This window comes from Aspergillus heteromorphus, assembly GCF_003184545.1.
Source record: "Aspergillus heteromorphus CBS 117.55 chromosome Unknown BO70scaffold_25, whole genome shotgun sequence".
In the NCBI taxonomy this organism is placed as follows: domain Eukaryota; kingdom Fungi; phylum Ascomycota; class Eurotiomycetes; order Eurotiales; family Aspergillaceae; genus Aspergillus; species Aspergillus heteromorphus.
Window position 1 is genome coordinate 295,973 of NW_020290430.1, and position 19,723 is coordinate 315,695.

Here is a 19,723-nt window from a genome sequence, read left to right on the forward strand (position 1 = left end):
GGTCGTTTTTTGAAGGTGGAAGGAGGGATGGTGGAGGTAGGGTTGGGGGAAAGGATATTTGATCAAGATGATCTTTCATGATCGACCATCTAGAGTGCTGGTGTTGCGAGTCGAGACCGCGGACTAATACACGGCGCGGTCACGTGAACCCACCGATCGATCGCGACCGAAAGATGGACTGCGACCACTTCTCGGACGTCATCCACTTCACCACTCCAGAGACCCTCCCCTCCACTCTAACACCATGGAGTCGGACAACCCCTCCACCACGACGGGGTCACCGGATCAACCCCCCCGAGCCCCCCTGACCACAGAGCAGCTGCAGCGGATTGTACGTCCCATGCCTCACCATCCTAGCCCGATTCGCCCCCCCGTCCACGTCTGCTAACATCACCACCCTGACCAGGAAGCCAACCGCCTGAAAGCCAAAGCCATCCGCGCGCAACGCGAAGCCGAACACGCAGCTACACTCACATCATCCACATCCACATCCACATACACATCAACACAACCCCCGACCGGCACAAAACGCAGCCACACCACCATGACCTCTTCCTCCAGCCCCAGCAGCAGCAGCATCACCCCCTCCACCCTCCGCAACCCAACCCCAACCACAAACACCAACCCAGCAACAAATCCCACCGCCCGCCCCCTCGAAACCCTCCGCCCAAGCCGCACCTTCACCAAATTCGTCGAATACGACTTCTCCAAAATCACCGACACGAAAGGCGGCTTCCTGACCGCCGAAGACGACCGGTCCAACACCGCCCTCCACGCCTCCTCCTCCACCACCACCAGCACCAACCCAGCTCATCAAAAACCCGCGCACCTCACGCAAAAAGAGTGGGAACGCCAACGACTTCTCGCGTCGCTGCGACGGGACCGCGCGGGGCCGTTCGAGCCCGGACTTAGCGTGCTGGAGGACAAGAGTCGGCAGAAATGCTGTCGCGAGTGCGGGAGTCTCGAGATCGATTGGAAGTGGGAGGAGATGCTCAGGTGTTGTGTCTGTTTTGCATGTAAGGAGAAGTTTGCCGAGAGGTATAGTTTGTTGACCAAGACGGAGGCGAGGGAGGATTATCTTTTGACGAATTGTGAGTTTACCCCCCCCCCCTTTCTTCCCGATTTCCTTCTCTTTCTTGTCTTCCTGCTCCAGTTGGTTTGTGGCACTGATGATTGTCGATGTTTTACTGACCATGATCTCTGTTATTTAGCCGAACTCCAAGACGAAGACCTCCTCCCGCACCTCGAACGACCCAACCCGCACAAATCCACCTGGAACAACATGATGCTCTACCTCCGGTACCAGGTCGAGGAGTACGCCTTCTCCGACAAGAAATGGGGCTCGCCCGAGGCCCTGGACGAGGAGTTCGAGCGACGCGAGAACGAGAAGAAACGCCGCAGGGAGGCCAAGTTCAAGACGAAACTGCAGGACCTGAAGAAGCGCACTCGTGTCGACGCGTACCGTCGCAGTCGGGGGGCCGCCGGTGCGGGGGGCAGTTTCGGGGATGATTTGGGGAATGGTGGGAGACATGTTCATCAGTGGGGGAGGTCGGTGGAGGATCCGAAGACGGGCATTGGGGTGAAGAAATGTGTGGATTGTGGGATGGAGGTCGAGGAGTTGGAGTTTTAGAGGGTGGGGTCGGTTTTTGATGGATGGATAGATGCGTTGGAGATGGAGATGGGGGTGGGGGTGGGGTGCTTGGGTGCTGGTGTGGGTGCTGGTTGTAGGGCTGGGATGGGGATGTACTATACAGTAGGTCGGTACATGGTAGAGCTTGTTCCTTCCCGCATAGTTCTGGGAAGGTGTACATTGCTTTGATACTTGTCTGTTCCCAGGAACGAATTCCTCAGGACTTCTCCGTGGTGACTGGATTCATACATACCCTTTGACTGATTTGGACCCGAAAGAAGCCCCGAATCGGAGACTGTACTCGGGTATCTACTGGTGCTGGTCCCTGTTCTTCCGGAATTTGACACTGTTGGTTCCTCAGACTGGCCATTTCCGTATTTGGGCCGCCCTAATAATAGGCTTTGTCATGACGAACAAAGGCAGGGCAACCCATCCATGAAGAGGATGTACCAGGGTAAGTATACCCGAGTCAACAAGACATGATGAAAGACCACTGCATGAGAAGGGAAGCTCCCCACCGGAGCCGCCTATCCAGTACGTACATGCACAGTTATGCGTGATTTCGTCAACGAGGATTTGAAACAAACGTCGGGCTAGGGAGCACGCCCTGCCGGCACCGGAGATCTATGAAAGGATTCTTCATAAGTATCCAGATGGTTCGCTGGGTGGTATACCATTGCCAGGAATTGGACAGATTAGATCTGCTAGTTTGCGCGGGATGAAGAACGTATATGAACGATTCCCACATCCTATGTTTGACGCAGTTCGTTGCCCAGTCGGTATGATGCTGTGAAAGCTTACCTGGACGCCGGTGTCAGTCCCGACTCCTATACCATTCTAGGAGAGAGCCCCTGCTGTTTGCTGCGCTTCAACGGCCAGCATATTCAGGTGGAACCAGTACCCTGTGGCTGACGGTACATGCCTACAGGAAATGAAAGGGTTGGTCTTACTTTATGCCGACTGCTTGTAGGTCCTGTCACAAGAAGCCTATGGTGCCCTTGCGCTTCGGGAGAGCGCCGAGTCTAGCTGGGATAATGGGTTGTTCGGGAAGAGTCGATGGACTGACTGCGAACAAAGCCAAGGCATGTACAAAGAAGCTATCAGCCAGACAATGGCAAAAGTAGGCCGAAGTCGACCCCCCCCCCTCTTTCAATTGTCTTTAGATTCTGGTTTCAGATCCGGGGACAAAGGAACTTCGCAGGTACAGGACTGTGGATATCAGTATCCCCTATCTAAATGAGCTTACCCGAAACGGCCTACTGGAGTGGACAACCCCAATATTACCCTTTGAGGCGAGGCAGAATTCCGTTGCCAAAGAGAATAACTCTTTGATACATGGTCTCAGAGGGCTTGTGCTTTAAGTTGTGGCTTTGTCACCTCCGGGATTACGCCGTGGTAAACTCCCATGACTGTGGCAGACAAGCACTATATAAGAGGCCACAAATCCGAGGAAAGCCAGGACATACAGTGGATATCAATCTAGCACTACTACATACACAGAGCACGCCGTATTGACAAGGTGCACTCGCTAATTGGGCCCATCGTTTGACACGACAAAACGCCCGAGTCCATTTTCTCCAAACAATTGCAATGTCCAAAGAGACAGAGTCACAGCGGGCGAAGGGGCTTTACAGCCTCCCTCCTGAGCTTTTTATTTCAGTCTGTGGGTATATGGACAACAAGTCCTTTGGCAGATTTCTGCGCACATGTCGTGGAATCCATGCATTTGGAAAAGATGATATGTTACGGAGGGCCACAGAGGATGCTTTTGCGCCCCAGCATGAATACGACAAGTTTTTGATAGTGCATGGTAATCGGGAAGTGCATTGCAGGAGTGACCGCTGCCCCAAGTGTACCAAGTCGGATCCGGTTGTCGAACCGACATATTCTTTTTCACGGGAACGCTTGCTGCGTGCGGCTTTAATTGGTGATTGTGACACAGTCGAGAAATATTTGGCTGCCGGGGTAGATCCCAATTTTTACACACTGCAACCACTGCCCCTGTTATATCAGCTTTGCGTTGCACATTCCTACCAACCCGACAAAATTTTGAAGACTCTGAAGCTCCTGCTAAAATACGGTGCTGATCCTAACTTGCCCTTCGGTCAAGACAAGACGCTCCTGGATTATGTCGGCCGTCAGGGATTTTACATTGCTCATAAGAAAGCTAAGCTCTTGTTGCACGCTGGCGCAAAGTTCACCACAACCTCGGGTTTTGGAGCCTTGTGCAAAATTGAACCGGAATCCACATCCAGGCACAGGGGCCGAGGCATCTGGTGCCTTCAGCAAGCGATACGCAATGGGAGCGACCTTTTTAATTTGGAACATGATATGGTCTTCCCTCAGCCTGCCCTGTATTACCGCCCTACAGGTATTCCGGGCGCACCGATGTCCCTTTTGCATATAGCCGTCACATATGGAAAAAGCCAAACAGTACAACTTCTTCTAGACCACGTGCCGCACCTTATGGACACAAGTACTGGTGAAGTTCTTTGTGAAGCTTTGGTTCAAGAGGATAAGGAAATGGCAATTTTCTTGCTCAAGAAGGGCGTTTCAATAAAGAATGTGGCGCCTAATGTGAAGAATCCACTACCGACCGCAATTGATATCGAAGCATATGATGCTATGCAGATGATATTGGACCACCCTGACCTGGACCTGAGCGACAATGACGTGGCTTTGGGTATGGAGTCCGCGTTTTGCTCTGAATATTACGAATTTATGGAGCTATTACTGCATGACCCTCGCTTTGGTCACCGTTTTCTCCGAGCTGCCCGAGTTGACGAATGGAAAGAGGTATGTAAAGAGAGCCTAGAAGAGGAACAGGGAGAAGCATTGTCTGATAGACAGGCTGAGATGGTGAATTCCTTGGGGGATGATTATGAAGAAGGAGCTGAAAACGAATTTGAGCATGAGTTTTTGATCCGCCCGTGGTTGCAAGACCAGAGACAAATGTTGCGTCTTGTAAAGAGGATGATGGCGGAACAGGTTTCTAGTTCATGAAATATCGAGTGCAGGGAAGGCTGGGCCGGATGTTATTATAGAGTTCGAATTAACCGGCTTTCTGGTAATAGATTTTGCATATAGGGAGTAATATATTCTGGGTGGCAGTTTCTAAGAAGCTTGTGTTTTTTTTATTACTGGATGCTCGTCTTTTTGAATGGACGATCAAGGCTTTGGGGATAAACACAGTTATAAATCTGTCCAATTCCTACTCAACACCGTCATTTAAGCACTGAGCCTTAGCCATATACGTGTCTGTGTTGTAGCCTTTCCACGGCAGACCATTAACTTGTATAGCCCCGAGAAATGGCGCGTCTCCTTCCTATCACCAGAGGACTACTTTTGACTCTCGCGTCCTTTGTAACATTTACCGGATGGAAAATTGCGGCGATGTGCCAACAGGGTGGTATGATACGATAGAGATCCGTTTGAAGATGAGTGTGTAACCCTAGAATACCGGAAAGGCTTGCTCTACATATAAAGCTTCCTTGTACCAAGGATGGGCATGGCCTTGGAGAGTGCAGCGTGGGCTTATCATCTAGCCGAATAGCCAAAATGAATCAAAGCAAGAGCAAAGTCGTGAATATAGGGCCACGTGGACTTAGTGCGATGAGTAGTCGCCCAGATGGATGCTGCATCGGGGTCCCGGGTGGGTTTAGCGCGCTTACTAGTTGCCTGGGACATCATTCTTAAGAGGCAAGACCATCCCACGCAAGAGAGACGAAGAAGTGGAAGTCTGCCGGAGTGTTGTGTCCACATCTCCCGGAAGAGGCTTTAATTAAGGCTTACATATCGATCGGGTGGTCAGAGATCGCCGGGGATTATCATCCCCTCTTCCAAACCACCAACGTTCATCCACCAACCCAACTGAGTCGCCAACGCCATGTCCCGATGCTCGCTCGACGCGGACAACGTCTTCGGGCCTGTGGTTGTTCATGCCTGCCGCGATGGATTTGACTTCACCCTTCTCTTTGAACAATCCATTTTCGGCCTGATTCCGGCGGTCGCGTTCCTCCTCGCGTCTCCCTTAAGAGTGAGACAACTGGCCAAGAAAGATGTCCGAACAGAACGCAACGCGATGAGGATGGCAAAGCTGGTGAGATCTTCCCCAGCTATTTCGCACGTCGTCGAGACACCGAATTTATAGCATAGACAGATACTCGCTCTGGTCTTCGCCGCGATGCAACTCGCCCTGCTTGTCTGCTGGGCGCGTAATGATCGTCCACGGACACAAGTCTCCGTGCCGTTCAGCACGATCAATCTGGTCGTGGCCTTGGAAATTGTGGTTCTGTCGTGGATGGAAGATGAGCGATCGGCTCGGCCGTCATCAATTCTTAATATTTATCTCCTCCTGACATTGCTGTTTGACATTGCACAAGCGAGGACGCTGTGGCTATCTCACACCAACAATCTCATCCCCGTCTTGTTCACAGCAAGTGTTGCAGCAAAGGCTGCCATGCTCTTATTGGAAGCCTTAGAGAAGCGGAGGTATCTCACAAGCAAGTATCAAGATCTGCCACCTGAGTCCACAAGTGGAATCGTGAACCGGTCTTTCATGTGGTGGCTAAACCGTCTTTTTCTAGATGGGTTCCAGTCACTTCTGACCATGTCGGACCTGTATGTTCTGGATAAGCGCCTGGAGTCCGTCGGAATCGCCAAGAAGGCACAAAAAGCCTGGATTCGACGGAAGAGGCCCGAACGACGGTTAGAGTTCCCATGGCAGATGTGTCGGGCTCTTTGGTGGCCTCTGGCATCCGCCATATTTCCTCGACTGTGTCTAATTGGCTTCACCTTTGCGCAGCCCTTTTTGATCACAGCCATTCTGGACTGGCTTAATGATCCGCACAGTGCAGAAAATAAAGGCTATGGCTTGATCGGGGCAACAACTCTGGTATACCTGGGCCTGGCCATGTCCACACTACACTATAACCATACGTTGTATCGCTTTGTTACTATGTTTCGAGGAGCCGCTTCGTCGCTGATCTATGAGCGTGCGCTACACATTCCAGACGGCGAGCTGGAGGATCGGTCGGCGACAATCACCCTTATGACAACCGACATTGATCGGATTACTGGTTGCCTGGTTAATCTGAACGAGTGTTGGGCTCGTGTGGTGGAGGTCGCTATCGGTATCACTTTACTGGCCCTCCGGATGGGATGGGTCTGCCTAATGCCACTGTTTATTGTCTTCGGTGGGTGCCAATCTACTTTGCAAAAACCAAAATTTCGCTGATAAAGTGCAGTATCGAGTCTAGGAAGCACTTACATATCGAAAAACATTGGAAGCCAACAAAAGGTGTGGGTGGACGCGGTTCAGCAGCGCATCGCAATCACCAGTTCAATGCTTAGTGGGATTCAAACTATCAAGAGAATGGGATTGAGTAAGACTTTCATGACGCTTATTCAGGCGAAACGCGTCCAGGAGACGCAGCGTATGGCCGGCTTTCGGTGGAGCATCGTGTGGCAGAACATGATCCAAAACCTACCGTGGGCACTGGCACCGGCTCTTACATTCGCGGTCTACGCTGCTCAAGGACAGACACTGGATACTACCAAGGCCTTTAGTAGTCTGTCAATTATCCTTCTTCTCACGGATCCAGCCGCCAAGCTGCTGAGTGCTATCCCTTCGACGGCAGCTGCTGTGGGATGCTTTGATAGAATCCAGGCATTTCTTGTAATTTCGACCGAGGAGCACACCCAGGGGATCTCATCTGATACTGCGGATCATGCCCAAGCTTTCAATCTTGCAAAGTCTGAAATCTTGGAACCTCTACCATTGAATAGCCTCGAGAGGGATGATTCAACATCACCTGCTATTATCATGGAAAATGTGAGCATCTGTCCCGTGGCATCAGCAAAGCCTGTGCTGTACAACGTTTCCCTCAAGGTTCCTCGAGGAGCTTTGGCCATGATCCGTGGGCCGGTGGGATCAGGCAAATCCACGCTGCTTCGAGCTATACTCGGCCAAGCTTTGTGCGAGACGGGGGTTGTTACAGTGAACACCCCATATCCTGCATATTGTGCACAGACACCATGGCTTCCAAACAGCACCATTCGCGAAGCAATCTGTGGGGCAGTCCAGGAAAACGTAACAGGAGATCATGATATGGACTTAGAGTGGTACGATGCCGTTCTCCATGCCTGTGCGCTAACTCCAGACTTGGCACTTTTCCCAGAGGGGGATGCTATGCAAATCGGCAGTGGGTCCGGTTCTATGTTGAGTGGAGGCCAGATGCATCGGGTTGCTCTTGCTCGGGCGGTATACGCCCGGAGGAACGTTGTGCTGTTGGATGATGTGTTCAGGGCCCTGGATCGGAAAACAAAAGGTACTGTAGTGGAGCGTTTGTTAGGGACAGATGGCCTCCTGCGAAGGTTGAACTCGACTATCATCCTGGTGACTCATGATGGTAGGTCTCCTCAATATATTACTCTTCCGAATCCCGCTATTGTTGATCATTGGTTGCTAAATTTGTGGCAGTGGAATATCTCAGCTATGCTGATCAGGTCTTTGTCGTGGCTGACGGCAGTCTCCGGCAAGAATATTCCCATGATCGAATCTCTCGCCAAAGGATCCATTCCGTGGATGGGATAGATGACCTGAACAGGCCCATAGCATCCACTATGAAGGATAAAGCAACCGACGTCTCCAAAGGAAATCAGATCAGTGATTTGACCAGAGCAACAGGAGACGTTTCACTCTACAAGTATTATCTAAGCTGCATCGGCTGGTCAAACGCCATGATATTTCTTCTCTTCGTCACTATACATGTTTTCTGCAGCACATACAGCCGTAGGCATCCCTATCACCCCACTACCCGAGTTGTATTGACTTTTTCTTGACCCCAGAAATTTGGCTTGAGCGATGGGCCAACCGCGGTGGGGAGCAGAAATCGCTCTACGTGACTGTCTATTTCCTCCTAGCAATCTTCAATACTGTCGGAAATGGAGGTTATGTTTGGTAAATCATGCCTCATAACTTGCTGTTTTGAGGGGGCTAACAGGCTAATAGGGCTATCCTCGTGCTTATCTCGCCGGCAACAGCACGCAGGCTGCACTATACTGTATTGAAGACTGTCATGGAGTATGGCTGACTGCAGTATTGCCCATGGTCTTGGCCAACTACTAATTGTGGCTACAGGGCATCTCCACATTTCCTTTCCACTACCGATAGCGGTACGATTTTGAATCATTTCAGTCAGGACATGACCCTGATTGAGAGTCAATTGCCAATTGGCGTATTGGTTACGGTTTCTAGTAAGCTACAGCGACTTCCTTCCGCAATCACTGGCATCGTTTATTTCAATGATACCATAATTTTCACGAGACATACTTACACATACAGACCTTTTCTCATCCATCGCCAGTGCTGCGCTGATCGCAACCGGATCAAGCTACATGGCTATATCCGTACCCTTCCTCGTCCTCGCAGTCTTCATTTTGCAGCATTTCTACCTCCGAACATCACGACAACTTCGACTCCTAGACCTTGAAAGCAAGAGTCCGCTATACTCACACTTTCTCGACACAATCAAAGGTCTTGCCAGTATCCAAGCCTTTGGCTGGGAAGAAAGGTTTCGCGCGAAGAATTTGAAGCTTTTGGACGTCTCCCAGCGACCGTATTATCTGCTTTTTTGTATTCAGCGTTGGCTCACGCTGGCATTGGATCTTATTGTGGCTTCGGAGGCAGTTGTGCTCGTTTGTTTGGCCGTCTTCTTGAGACACTCGACTAATGTGGGGTTACTTGGTGTTTCACTTAATAATATTCTGTGTATGCTTGCCTCGTCTCCGTCCAAGGTCGTTTGCAGAGCTGACTTCTTCTTTTGAAGCATTTAACGCTAGTCTCTCGTCGCTGATATCAGGCTGGACTCAGCTGGAAATATCACTTGGGTCTATCTCGCGTGTGAGGAATTTTGAGATGGAAGTTCCCCGCGAAGAGACGGTGCAGAAGATGGATCCTCCTGCCGAGTGGCCTCAACGGGGAGAAGTCCAATTTGTAGGAGTGACGGCGCAGTACAGGTAAGTAATTGTCTAATTATAGTCCATCAATTACATGAATCAAGGGCTGATAAAATTATATTCCTCAGTTCCAATGCCGTCGCCTTAAAGGACGTCTCTTTCCAGGCCTTCCCCGGCCAGAAAATCGGTATTTGCGGACGGACTGGGAGGTATGTACAAAGTCACTACGTCTACACTGTCCTACTGGGTTGGTGAGTGTTTATTAACAAGAAGCAGTGGGAAGAGTTCACTACTAGCCACACTACTAGGCATTCTCGACATCCCCAGCGGATCAATCATCATCGACAACATTGACCTCGCCACCATCTCCCGCGAGAATGTCCGAGAGAAGATCATCACCATCCCTCAAGACCCACTGATTATAGTGGGCGGCACTGTGCGATTCAATGCAGACCCATCCGGTCAGCTTTCGGATGCCGATATAATTGCCGCATTGGGCAAGGTTGGGATCTGGAAAGGCGTGTTAGAAGAAAGAGGCGGACTCGATGCCGAGATAAAGGATACTTTATCCTTATCCATCGGCCAGCAGCAGCTACTCGAACTTGCCCGGGCGATGCTGAAGCTTCAGGTCACGAATGCGAAGATTGTGCTGCTGGATGAAGCAACAAGTGGCGTTGATGGGGAGACGGACGCCAGAATGCAGAGTATTTTGCGGAAACATCCATTTAGCTCTTGCACGATGATCACGGTGGCGCATAGGGTGAGTACGATTATGGATTCCGATGTGGTTATTGTGATGGATAAAGGGCAGGTGGTAGAGATGGATGATCCGGGGGTTCTTGCTGGTCGGAACGGTGGCGTCTTTGCCGACTTTTTGAATACTCAACATGGGTAGTTTACTTTATCATACGGGATGTAGATAGGTTATTACTCTATAGGAAGTCGATAAATGAGCGCAAAATCTACCATTACGGGGAAACTTTCAAAAATTGAATGCGTAGTATTCAATCAAAGACAAGATATCCAAAATCACAGCGCTGATAATTACTGTAGTAACTCATCGCCCCCTCTTCTATCCACTTTCATTCTTCTCTAATCTAGCACCAGTAGCCAGGGAGTCCGGACTCGGAGGTGGAGATGATGCCCCAAGGAGGGTTGCAGCCACCCTCGTCGGTGTTGTATTCGTAGAACCATCCTACAAAACACTTGTCAGACATGCCACCCATTTTACAAGCATGCAAAGAGCACAGCAACATCTCAGTTGATGTCAACTCTCAGGATCCATTCTACTTACCGTTGGCACACTCGCAGAAAGTTCCGGAGACACCACAGTCGGGGTCGGAGCTGTATCTTCAGTCAGCAAAAGGCTCGATTTGAATGTCTACCACAGGCAGAGTGGTACAAGGAGGCCTTCTCCCCATTGGGTAACTCACAAAGCGGTGCAACCACTGTCACCACGGGCCTCGAGGCCAGCATCGACGGAGGGAGCGGCCAGAACCGACACAGCGGTGGAGGCAAGAACAGTGAGGATAGCGAAGACCTTCATTTTGATTGATTGATTTGTTTGAGGCGAGGCCACGAAGATTGAAGTAGAAGAGAAGATGTTGGTTTGATTGAGGAGGGATGTAGAGAGATGTCTGGGATAGCATTCAACTCGGCGGGTGCTAGACTGTCTTATATAGGCGTTTCAGCGAGGCTGATGGCTTTATGATAGAGAGGGAATTTCCATTTTCCGAGCCGATAACCCATGGATTTGTTTCGACGTGGCATGGTCTGGAGGATGCCTTGGAGGAGGAGGCTATCTTCATGCTTCCGATATTCACCGCCGGCCACAGCCCAGGATGAAGACTGATCCTGCGCTATACACTCGGAGGCTATAAAGTTAGCGTTCCTAGTCAAGGATTGCTTGATAGTGGCAAGAAGAGAGATAATTTGTGGGCCCTGCAGCACAAGGCTGTGAAGGGGGGGGAATATCTTAATCCAGGACATTCTAGGCCTCGGCTACTTGGTACTGTAGTAGTGATGAGATTTGAGGGGTGAGGCTGAGTGCATCCGTCTGTGTTGGGAACTTGTGGTACGGTAGCTACACTCTGAGAAGAGATCTTTAGGCGTGAATTCTGTGCTGGTGGGGGGAAATGCTCAGGCAGAAAGACTCTATTCACTGCCTATCAAACCATGCAAATTGAGTCAGCATTCACTTCACTGACGGAGGTTTACCCCCCGAGGCTGAATGCAATCAATGTTCCTGGCACTAATCTCTCACGTCAGACTATAGCTCCAGAAGCTTGTATATACTACGCGAGACCCTTCAGCGAACCCAAATTGCTTGTACAGTTTTAAGACATACTAATTTAGATCTCGTGCAATCCCCCGGGTGGATATTAGATTGGCCTCATTCATATGGCCAGTTCGTCAGCACAGATTGCATCCGGAAGCTAAGCAATGGTCTTATCTCGACTGCCTGGGGATCCAGATTCTATCAAACTGAGTGTTCAACTCTGCTCGGTTCCAGGCAGTAGATCCTGAGGGATCGACCTAATTAGGGCCGGCATCATGAAGGAACGCTAGTTTATTGCCCAACTGGCCTATCAGATACCGCCAACTGCTAGTGTCATTAGGCGGGAGGCGGCGGATAGTCCGCCACCAGGCAACAGCCAATAGTCAGGATATGAATCCTCCACACGTGCAAGTGCCAGGTGACCCTTGAGCCTCTTGGGATCTCGCAAAGCATACTACATTGCGGACTGTGAGGCAGATACGGAGTACCACCTGGAGATTGACATTTCTACCATTCCGGGAAACCTCTGTATATCTCTATCTACTCGCACTCGAACGGAGCATGATCGGACCTCCGGACGGCGGAGAACCACGAGGTTGATGTATTCGTTATGGTGAAGTGAGGGCTAACTTGTTGAATAATCTATCCAGTCAAGAGCCACCCGCTCCAGGGCCACGTGACTGCACCTCCCTACGTAGTCGCCGCGGTCCCTGGCCCCTCCTCCACGAATCAACCCATTCTTTCCGTTGCTTCGCGTTCGGTAAGCCGATATGTATCCCCCATTATGTTTATTATCGACTGTACGAAGTCGATTGGTGATTGCACATGCCCGAAGAACAATAAGGTTGCATATGCTGGATGAAATCCTTGTATTCCACATGGAGAATCGACATATTTCTTCTCTGTGATCAAGCATCTCAGAATAGCCTCTCTTTAGCATATCTCCTGAACAGATTGGACCATGGACCCCTATACTCCGTACTCCGCCCCCAAATCCTTCACACAGCCCAGTGCTGCATGCATCTAAGCTAGGCAATCTAAGTCCATACGCGAGGAGGCTTGAATTATTCCAGCTCGCCAGTAATCTGCCAAAGCACGCTACGAGTATTTAGGTCTTACTCACATGGATGGCGGATGCACCGAGGTGCTTCCAGCCTTCCCTAACCGCCGACTAGTTCAAGCGGACAATCTTGCCCCACCCCATTTAAGTAGGAGACCGCTTCCGACGGACCAGGGTAGAAAATCAAGGAACTGCAGAATATTATTCTCTGCAAGAAGGCTCACCCACACGAGTGAGTTCATCTGATTAGCTTCTCAATTATTGGGTATACACTAGTTTGGCTTTGATTCCGGGAACGTCCAAAAAAGCTCTTCCTGTTGATATAGTATCAGCCCACGCCACCATAGCCTTTCTATACCATCCATCTCTTCTATGTGTCTGTCACATACAACCATAGTGTGTGGAAAACAATGCTTCACGTCCGTTCAGCCGTAATTAAGCCATACTCCGTATATTAAACACAGTTAACCACAAGAGAAGCCCTTCTAGTAGGGACGTGATACAGGCACACTGGGAACACACCCGCCACGTGACTATATCTTCCCATTTAGAAGGTTTATGCATATAATACACGCATAACTATGTTGAATAGACTAACAGTAACTAACTAGTTAACTAACTAGTTAACTAACTAGTTACGCGGACTAGCAACACGCAGGTAGACAGGCCGGCAACATAGTAAAGACGGTGGGAGGACACACCCAAGTGGGAAGGCGGAGTAATAAGAAGGGTGTGTGAGTAGTGATCCTGGTGTGCATGTAGAATTCAGGGTGTGCCTGTAGTATTCTAGGTGTGTATCGCCGCCTCCCTCAAGAGTATATATTATGGCATGTCCCATGACAGGTAATAGAAGTTTAAGGTAGAGGCTGCTGCAAAAGCAGCTTCACCACTGAACAGTTCTCTTCGGTACTTTCCCGGTTTCCATCAGGCCAACTCCTTCCATCTCTTCCATAAATAATCGGGTCTACCTCGAGGCTTATAAGTTCAATTTACTTCTGGGATATACTACCTCAAATCCCCTTCTTTCTTATAGGTCTTAAGAATTGTTTGGCGACGGAAAAGTGGCCAGGCCTATTATCAGACAGCTCAGGATCAACGGTATCTCGAGCTACCGCCGGCTCAGAAACCCGACCAGTACTATGTACTTTCCGTCGCTTGGAAGCATGATAACTAAGTGAATATATAGCAAGATGGCGTTGCTGTGCTCTAGTTAGCATAATGACATTCGATGGTGTTAGGTAGTCGGAAGACCGGGAATTATGCAGAATCCGTCCTCGATCCAGGCTCATAGATGAGGAAATATGCACCATACTCCCCACTGCCACCAAACGCAGAGTCGTCCTGAACGATCTCTGCTAGGAGCCGAAACCCCATTCGTTTATACAGTTCAGCTCCCTCTTTGAAAGCGTGGACGAAAATATCTAACCCCATCTTGTCCGCCTGGTCCATCCCGCTCTTCACCAATGCCATCCCGACTCCTTTCCGCTGGTTATCAGGATGCACAGCAAGATATTTCAGACCTGTCAACCAACGCGTCAGACCAGGAAATAATAAACCTTTCCCTGGAGTCGCAGGTTGATGCGCAACTCACTTATATGCGGTGTCTTTGGCGTCACTTCCTTCTTGAGCGCGTTGACGCCTTCCGAGAGCACGTCGGCATCTTCGTTGGGATCCCAGATAGCAGTCTCGGCAAGCCGTCGGATCTCTGCCTCCTTCTCAGGCTCGACCGCTGGGACCTGGGCCTCAGGCCATGTCGGCGTGCCATCATCTGGGTTTATCTCATGAGACGGTGGCAGGCTCCATCGGGCGTAGCCGACTATGCGACCTGTCTCTAGATCCACTGCTTTCTGATGTCGCAAGGTCTCCCGGTCGTTCAGCATGTTGCGCGGGAAGCGTAGGGCCACCTGTGAGATATGGTACTCGAGAGTCCGATGGCGCCAGGCCAGGACCCAGTTCGGGTCAGCCCAGAAAGCGGGGATGTTATTGGCGGCTAGGGCGGCGCCATCGGCGACGCTGCATTGGGAGATTGCATAGGGAGCCATGTGAGGTATCTAAGGGATACTAGAAAGCCCAGGGCCTGGGGCAGTCTGCGACAGAGAAAGGCTGAACAGTGATAGTCATTAAGGCCCCGAAGGGAGGATAAGTTGAGGGTCTTATTGTCTTCTCTTTGTATGCCCGCAGGCACCAAGGATCCGTATGCGCATCTCAGTGGTGGCTGAGTGCCCATGCCAAGAAATAATAGACCAATTGGACAATAGATAAAGGGTCATTGAGCTCGAGGCCAGCGGCCGCGCGACGGCTCTCCCGGGCGTACTAACCGCAGTTGAGCTGCAGGCCGGGATGGTAGTAGTTGGGGGTGGTTGACGACGAGCGAACCCCTTCTGAGACGTTGTACGGAGTATAGAGCTTTTCTTTTCTGAATATGGTTGCTTTGCTGTCTCTTTTTGCATTATTATAAGTTGTCATGTTGTTGTTCTTAGGGGGGAAATACTAGATACGCAGTGGCAAGGCTCTTCGAGTATATAACCCCATCTTCGGTGACCATCTAGAACGCCTTAGAGCATCCCTATCACACCATCACAGACCCCTGTTCACTAACCCGCTGATTATTAATAAATTCTGAACCCCGCTCGGGACCATTCTTTATCGTATCCAGCGATAATATCACCACTTACGCTGCCTGGCTTCAATAGCAGTGCGATCGATGTTGTCGAAGCGCTCGACAGTTCAGGCAACGGCAGTTCCTTTGTAATCAGGCTCTGATCTTCGAGGGCGGCTTAGCCCGATTCAATGAATGCATACATGAAGGAATGCCTCGTGTGGGAAGCAGGATGGTAATCTCCTGTCTCACGCGCCCATCGGCACGTGTGATTGGGTATCTCCCGAGGGGAAAGCGGAGGCAGCCAGGCTTTGTCCCGGGGGTTTGTACTGGTTGCTTCACTACAATATTGCTACGATATACATTTCTCTATTTGAGTAGCGGAAGTGGAGTGGAGGTGTGTATAATAAACCGGGGGTGTGTAGCACCTCCCATCAATGATATGTCAAGGGAAAACTAGAAATACTAGATAAGCGATGAAAGCCCCTGCAGATGTATTGAATACTATGTTTCAAAAATGATGCTTATGCATCGAAGTGAGCAGGACCACGACGCAAGAGCCAGTCATCAGGATCGGGTGGTGGCAGATTCCCCCCCTGCACAATCACTTCAACTCTCTGTCGTTGCTTCTCCAGACGTATACGTTGCTTGATTTGGTTGAAATTGTGCTTGATCAACTCCTGGTCTTCAGGTAGATGCAAAGCACACTTACCACCCACGTGATAATGCCCGCAATGATCATGGTCAACATAGTCAAGGAACCAAATTGTATGGCCGACGACAAAGGCCCCATGAACACCCATTTCCGTTTGATCAAGGTTGTCTAGATAGAATTGGTAGAGTCGGCTTTCAAAGTCCCTGTAACAACGCTTCAAGTCCTCCGGTGTACCGTCGTGCTTTGTACTTTGATATTGACGGAGGCAAAAGGTGACATCAGGAATATCATCGGCGCGACTGATGATTGTGCTCAGAATTTGGGGATGTTCTGCATCTACTGGGGTCCGACGGTGATGGGAGATAACCGTATCGGGAAACACGTTCAAGAGAGCGGCATACCAATAGGTACCAGTTTCATCACGGTTTTCCCAGCCTCCGTTCGGATCCGTGGTTGACATGACGCATGCGTCAGCATCCTGCTCTTCCAGACCCGGACGATAGAATTTCCATGTCTCGGCACCCTCGGAAGTGGAACGGTTCCTAGCCATAGCGGGACACTTTTTCTCGGGAAAATACAATGCGTACCGATGAGAAGCAGATTGGTGAAGAAAGTACCTGATTAAAGTGCTGAGCCTTGTTTCTTTAAATGCCTTCAGAAGCCAATGGCTCTAATTTTCAGATTCTAGGTTCAGGGAATTTATCGGCGGTTTTCTGGGTCAAGTTAATTATTTTCTCGGCGATTGTCTAGTAAAACATCCATTCATCGGAGAATGCCTATACAGCCTGTTACGGTCAAATGACCAGTACAGGACTGAAGCATTGGATATCACCTTCTCGGTCTTCTTTCCTAGTAACCTAAAAGGAAGTAATTGTAAAACATAAGGAAAGTGACGATACAGGAAGATTGTAAGGTGAGTAGATAAGTGAGCCTTTGTTTGAATGACCCCGTTGCTGGAAAGCTGTATCGCGGCCCAGAGACATTGATCAGTAGTTAAAACAGTCATATAGGTATCCTCCACCTGTAACCAGGAGCAAGTCGATGTAAAAATTCCTATTAAAACCAAAATGCAGTCACATGATAGGGAATACCTATCCTAAGTGAGTAGTCTTGATTTAAGAACTGCTGTAGGGATGTGCTACGAGTACACTCATGCTGTTGACTATACACTTCTTTATCTGTAGATGGGGTCTCCATGGGGCCGAATGCACAGAGATAGTATAGAGGCGGTAGGGCCATATTCCTAATGAGAAAGGCAAGGTGGGCAGACAAGTGTGGGTATCACCCCGCTTACTTCACTGGCAGCAGATGACTTTATATTGACTACTCGAGGCAACACTCATTCCTGAATCTTACATACTATGCACTGGTTTTAACAGCACTGTCTGCACTTATATACATCACCACTTATATGACGCATACTCTGCGATTAGAGAATAATCAAAACATAAACTCAGCTGCAACACATATTATCTCGATACTCTGAGCAAATATTTATAGCTCAGACGCCATCTTATACTTATACTATTGGACTGGTGGCCCAGTTGGGTCTAGCGCCTGCAGCAGGGCCGTATCTGCCTCACCTAGCGAGCCCACGGATTGTCTGTTTTTCCTCATCCAGCTTCATGATGCAATCACAAAGCTAGCAGATAGCCACGTATCTCAATTTTTTTTTTCAATTCTGTTCCGTCTGCGTAGCTCGTGTCCGCCATGTGCTATCAAGTTATCCGTTTTTCTTTGACTCGAATACCCGGCACTCAGCATCCTTCCCTTCGAATCCGGTGCGACAAGCAGACAACGGCCTATGACGGAAATCGTCATGATTGGACAGCAAATACTGGGGCCAACAATGATGCTATCGTATTTTAAGGATCTTTCCTCCTTCCTAGATCCTTTGGGTCAATCATGTCAGCGATTGCCGATTCGTTTACGGTCCTTTCCTTCTTCTTGTGTCCTTCATCCGATCTTATGTCGGAGATCTCCAATACAGTTTACGGCTATTGCCTTATTCTCGGGCACTTTATAGATATTATTTCGGAAACCTCCTACTCCCGCAGTAGAGCGATCGGGGTATATTAAGCTGGTACAAGTCACCGGTCTGAACTTCCCTTCATATTCCGCATTCCATACTTTATCCGAAAACAATGACCGATCTTGCAGCAACTAAAGCATCCGTCACAATGGCAGAGACATCCCTCATTCTGGAAAAGCTTCCTCCTCCCCTAATCTTGAAGTGTGCGGAACTTGTCGACCCGATTTCCTTTCTGAGATTCGCGCGAGCATGCAGGCCGCTATGGAACATGCTTAGGCATAATCTCAACGCCCAAGTTAAAAAGCATGCGTTACCACTTCAGGGCTACTATGACAGATTTGTCATTGAGGAACCTGACGGCACCCTGCGTCAAAGAGATCCCTACGATGATGGCTGCTCGGGTCCCTGGGAACTCTTCGATTATGACGATAATGGTGATCTTGTTACAAAGCCTGATGCGATGCATAACGTTTTTGATGATGTCATGTATAGCAGGTTTAGAATTGTCAGACAATACTTACGCGCGGGTCTTGACCCTAACTGTTACGATATATTTGGTCAACGTTTGTTGCTTTTCGCAGGCAAGACACGCCAAACGCGGATTATGCAACTCTTGCTCAATTATGGCGCCAACCCAAACTTACCCTCGTGTGGGTTTGAAGGTGGAGTCATGGACGGTCTATGCAAGTATTATTGCTTTGATGTTCCAAAAAGTGTGATCCGTGTTCTTGCACCTGCCCGTGCCAAATGCACAGAGACTACCTTTAGCCATCTTTGCCACCATAGAAATGGCGCTGCCATCATCAAGACTGCGGCCGAATATGGAATGAACCTTCGTGCGGCGCCATATCTATGCATTCTTGCCGGTAAGGAAACTCCTGCCTTGCTTCGGGTTTTATTGAATCGCGCACCAGAGATTCTCAATGTCCGGAATGGACAAAATAAGACGGCATTGGACTGTGCTTTAGATATGTGCAAGTCGAGAAATGCAGTATATCTCCTCAAAAATGGAATCGAGTTGCATCCGCCGACTGAAAAGGCTGAAAGCGCATTGACGACAGCAATCGAGCATGATTTCACTTTTGTGATCGAGGAGATCCTGCGTCGCCCTGAGTTGGATGACCCGGATTGGAAGTATGAATTCGCGAGATGTCTTCAACTATCGTATCGCAAGTATAAATTCTATATTCTTAAGCTGCTGGTGCAAAAGGTCAAATCCTGCAACAACCTCCCAGCAATCCAGGATTTCCATTTGTATGAAAGCGCAGTTAATCCTACGATTTAACCATTTCTATTTCTATGAGATAGCAATGTCTCCCAGCGAACTGAACGGGGGATGAAAGAAATTCCTGGTTATTTCTGGGGTTTGACTTTGACCTTGTCCCGCAAAGCATTTGAACCTGGTTAACTCTAGCGAGGATAGGCTAAGATGGGGATATCTATTAGCTCTCAATCAATAATTGGCAAGGTTTTTCTCACATATGTGTTTTTTTAATTCTATAACCCCATT

The 19,723-nt window shown here is 49.4% G+C and overlaps 7 protein-coding genes across 7 annotated transcripts; 4 read left to right on the forward strand and 3 right to left on the reverse strand.

The window, feature by feature from the left end:
- Window positions 1–216: 216 nt before the first annotated feature.
- On the forward strand, window positions 217–1,630 carry rad14 (DNA repair protein RAD14; the record flags this gene model as incomplete). Its single annotated transcript, XM_025541352.1, has 3 exons — window positions 217–331; window positions 407–1,091; window positions 1,212–1,630. Exons 1-3 carry the CDS (start codon window positions 245–247, stop codon window positions 1,628–1,630), a joined length of 1,191 nt encoding a protein of 396 aa, XP_025396625.1. The 5' UTR covers window positions 217–244.
- A 1,590-nt stretch (window positions 1,631–3,220) lies between these two features.
- BO70DRAFT_399045 (ankyrin) lies at window positions 3,221–4,633 on the forward strand (the record flags this gene model as incomplete). The annotated part of the gene is made up of 2 exons (XM_025546837.1): window positions 3,221–4,426; window positions 4,481–4,633. The coding sequence occupies 2 exons, from the start codon at window positions 3,221–3,223 to the stop codon at window positions 4,631–4,633; spliced, it is 1,359 nt and encodes a 452-aa protein (XP_025396626.1).
- An 883-nt stretch (window positions 4,634–5,516) lies between these two features.
- BO70DRAFT_373280 (multidrug resistance-associated protein) lies at window positions 5,517–10,484 on the forward strand (the record flags this gene model as incomplete). Its single annotated transcript, XM_025544903.1, has 10 exons — window positions 5,517–5,729; window positions 5,790–6,825; window positions 6,877–8,040; window positions 8,112–8,401; window positions 8,635–8,714; window positions 8,772–8,866; window positions 8,976–9,401; window positions 9,460–9,649; window positions 9,718–9,798; window positions 9,866–10,484. 10 exons carry the CDS (start codon window positions 5,517–5,519, stop codon window positions 10,482–10,484), a joined length of 4,194 nt encoding a protein of 1,397 aa, XP_025396627.1.
- A 202-nt stretch (window positions 10,485–10,686) lies between these two features.
- On the reverse strand, window positions 10,687–11,135 carry BO70DRAFT_399047 (uncharacterized protein; the record flags this gene model as incomplete). Its single annotated transcript, XM_025546838.1, has 3 exons — window positions 10,687–10,784; window positions 10,884–10,933; window positions 11,023–11,135. The coding sequence occupies 3 exons, from the start codon at window positions 11,133–11,135 to the stop codon at window positions 10,687–10,689; spliced, it is 261 nt and encodes an 86-aa protein (XP_025396628.1).
- A 2,906-nt stretch (window positions 11,136–14,041) lies between these two features.
- Window positions 14,042–15,025, reverse strand: BO70DRAFT_341983 (GNAT family N-acetyltransferase). The gene is made up of 2 exons (XM_025541353.1): window positions 14,519–15,025; window positions 14,042–14,447 (listed from the first exon to the last, which is right to left on the reverse strand). The coding sequence occupies exons 1-2, from the start codon at window positions 14,967–14,969 to the stop codon at window positions 14,185–14,187; spliced, it is 714 nt and encodes a 237-aa protein (XP_025396629.1). The 5' UTR covers window positions 14,970–15,025; the 3' UTR covers window positions 14,042–14,184.
- A 1,025-nt stretch (window positions 15,026–16,050) lies between these two features.
- Window positions 16,051–16,731, reverse strand: BO70DRAFT_399049 (uncharacterized protein; the record flags this gene model as incomplete). The annotated part of the gene is made up of 1 exon (XM_025546839.1): window positions 16,051–16,731. One exon carries the CDS (start codon window positions 16,729–16,731, stop codon window positions 16,051–16,053), a length of 681 nt encoding a protein of 226 aa, XP_025396630.1.
- Window positions 16,732–18,361: 1,630 nt separating this feature from the next.
- Window positions 18,362–19,498, forward strand: BO70DRAFT_399050 (uncharacterized protein; the record flags this gene model as incomplete). The annotated part of the gene is made up of 1 exon (XM_025546840.1): window positions 18,362–19,498. The coding sequence occupies one exon, from the start codon at window positions 18,362–18,364 to the stop codon at window positions 19,496–19,498; it is 1,137 nt and encodes a 378-aa protein (XP_025396631.1).
- Between the last annotated feature and the right edge of the window lie 225 nt (window positions 19,499–19,723).

Bases quoted from the DNA above. Each gene is read 5' to 3' on its own strand.
- BO70DRAFT_341983 (XM_025541353.1), bottom strand. From the start codon at position 14,969: ATGGCTCCCTATGCAATCTCCCAATGCAGCGTCGCCGATGGCGCCGCC. The intron at 14,448-14,518 runs GTGAGTTGCGCA...GTTGGTTGACAG, and splicing joins GCCAAAGACACCGCATATAA to GTCTGAAATATCTTGCTGTG.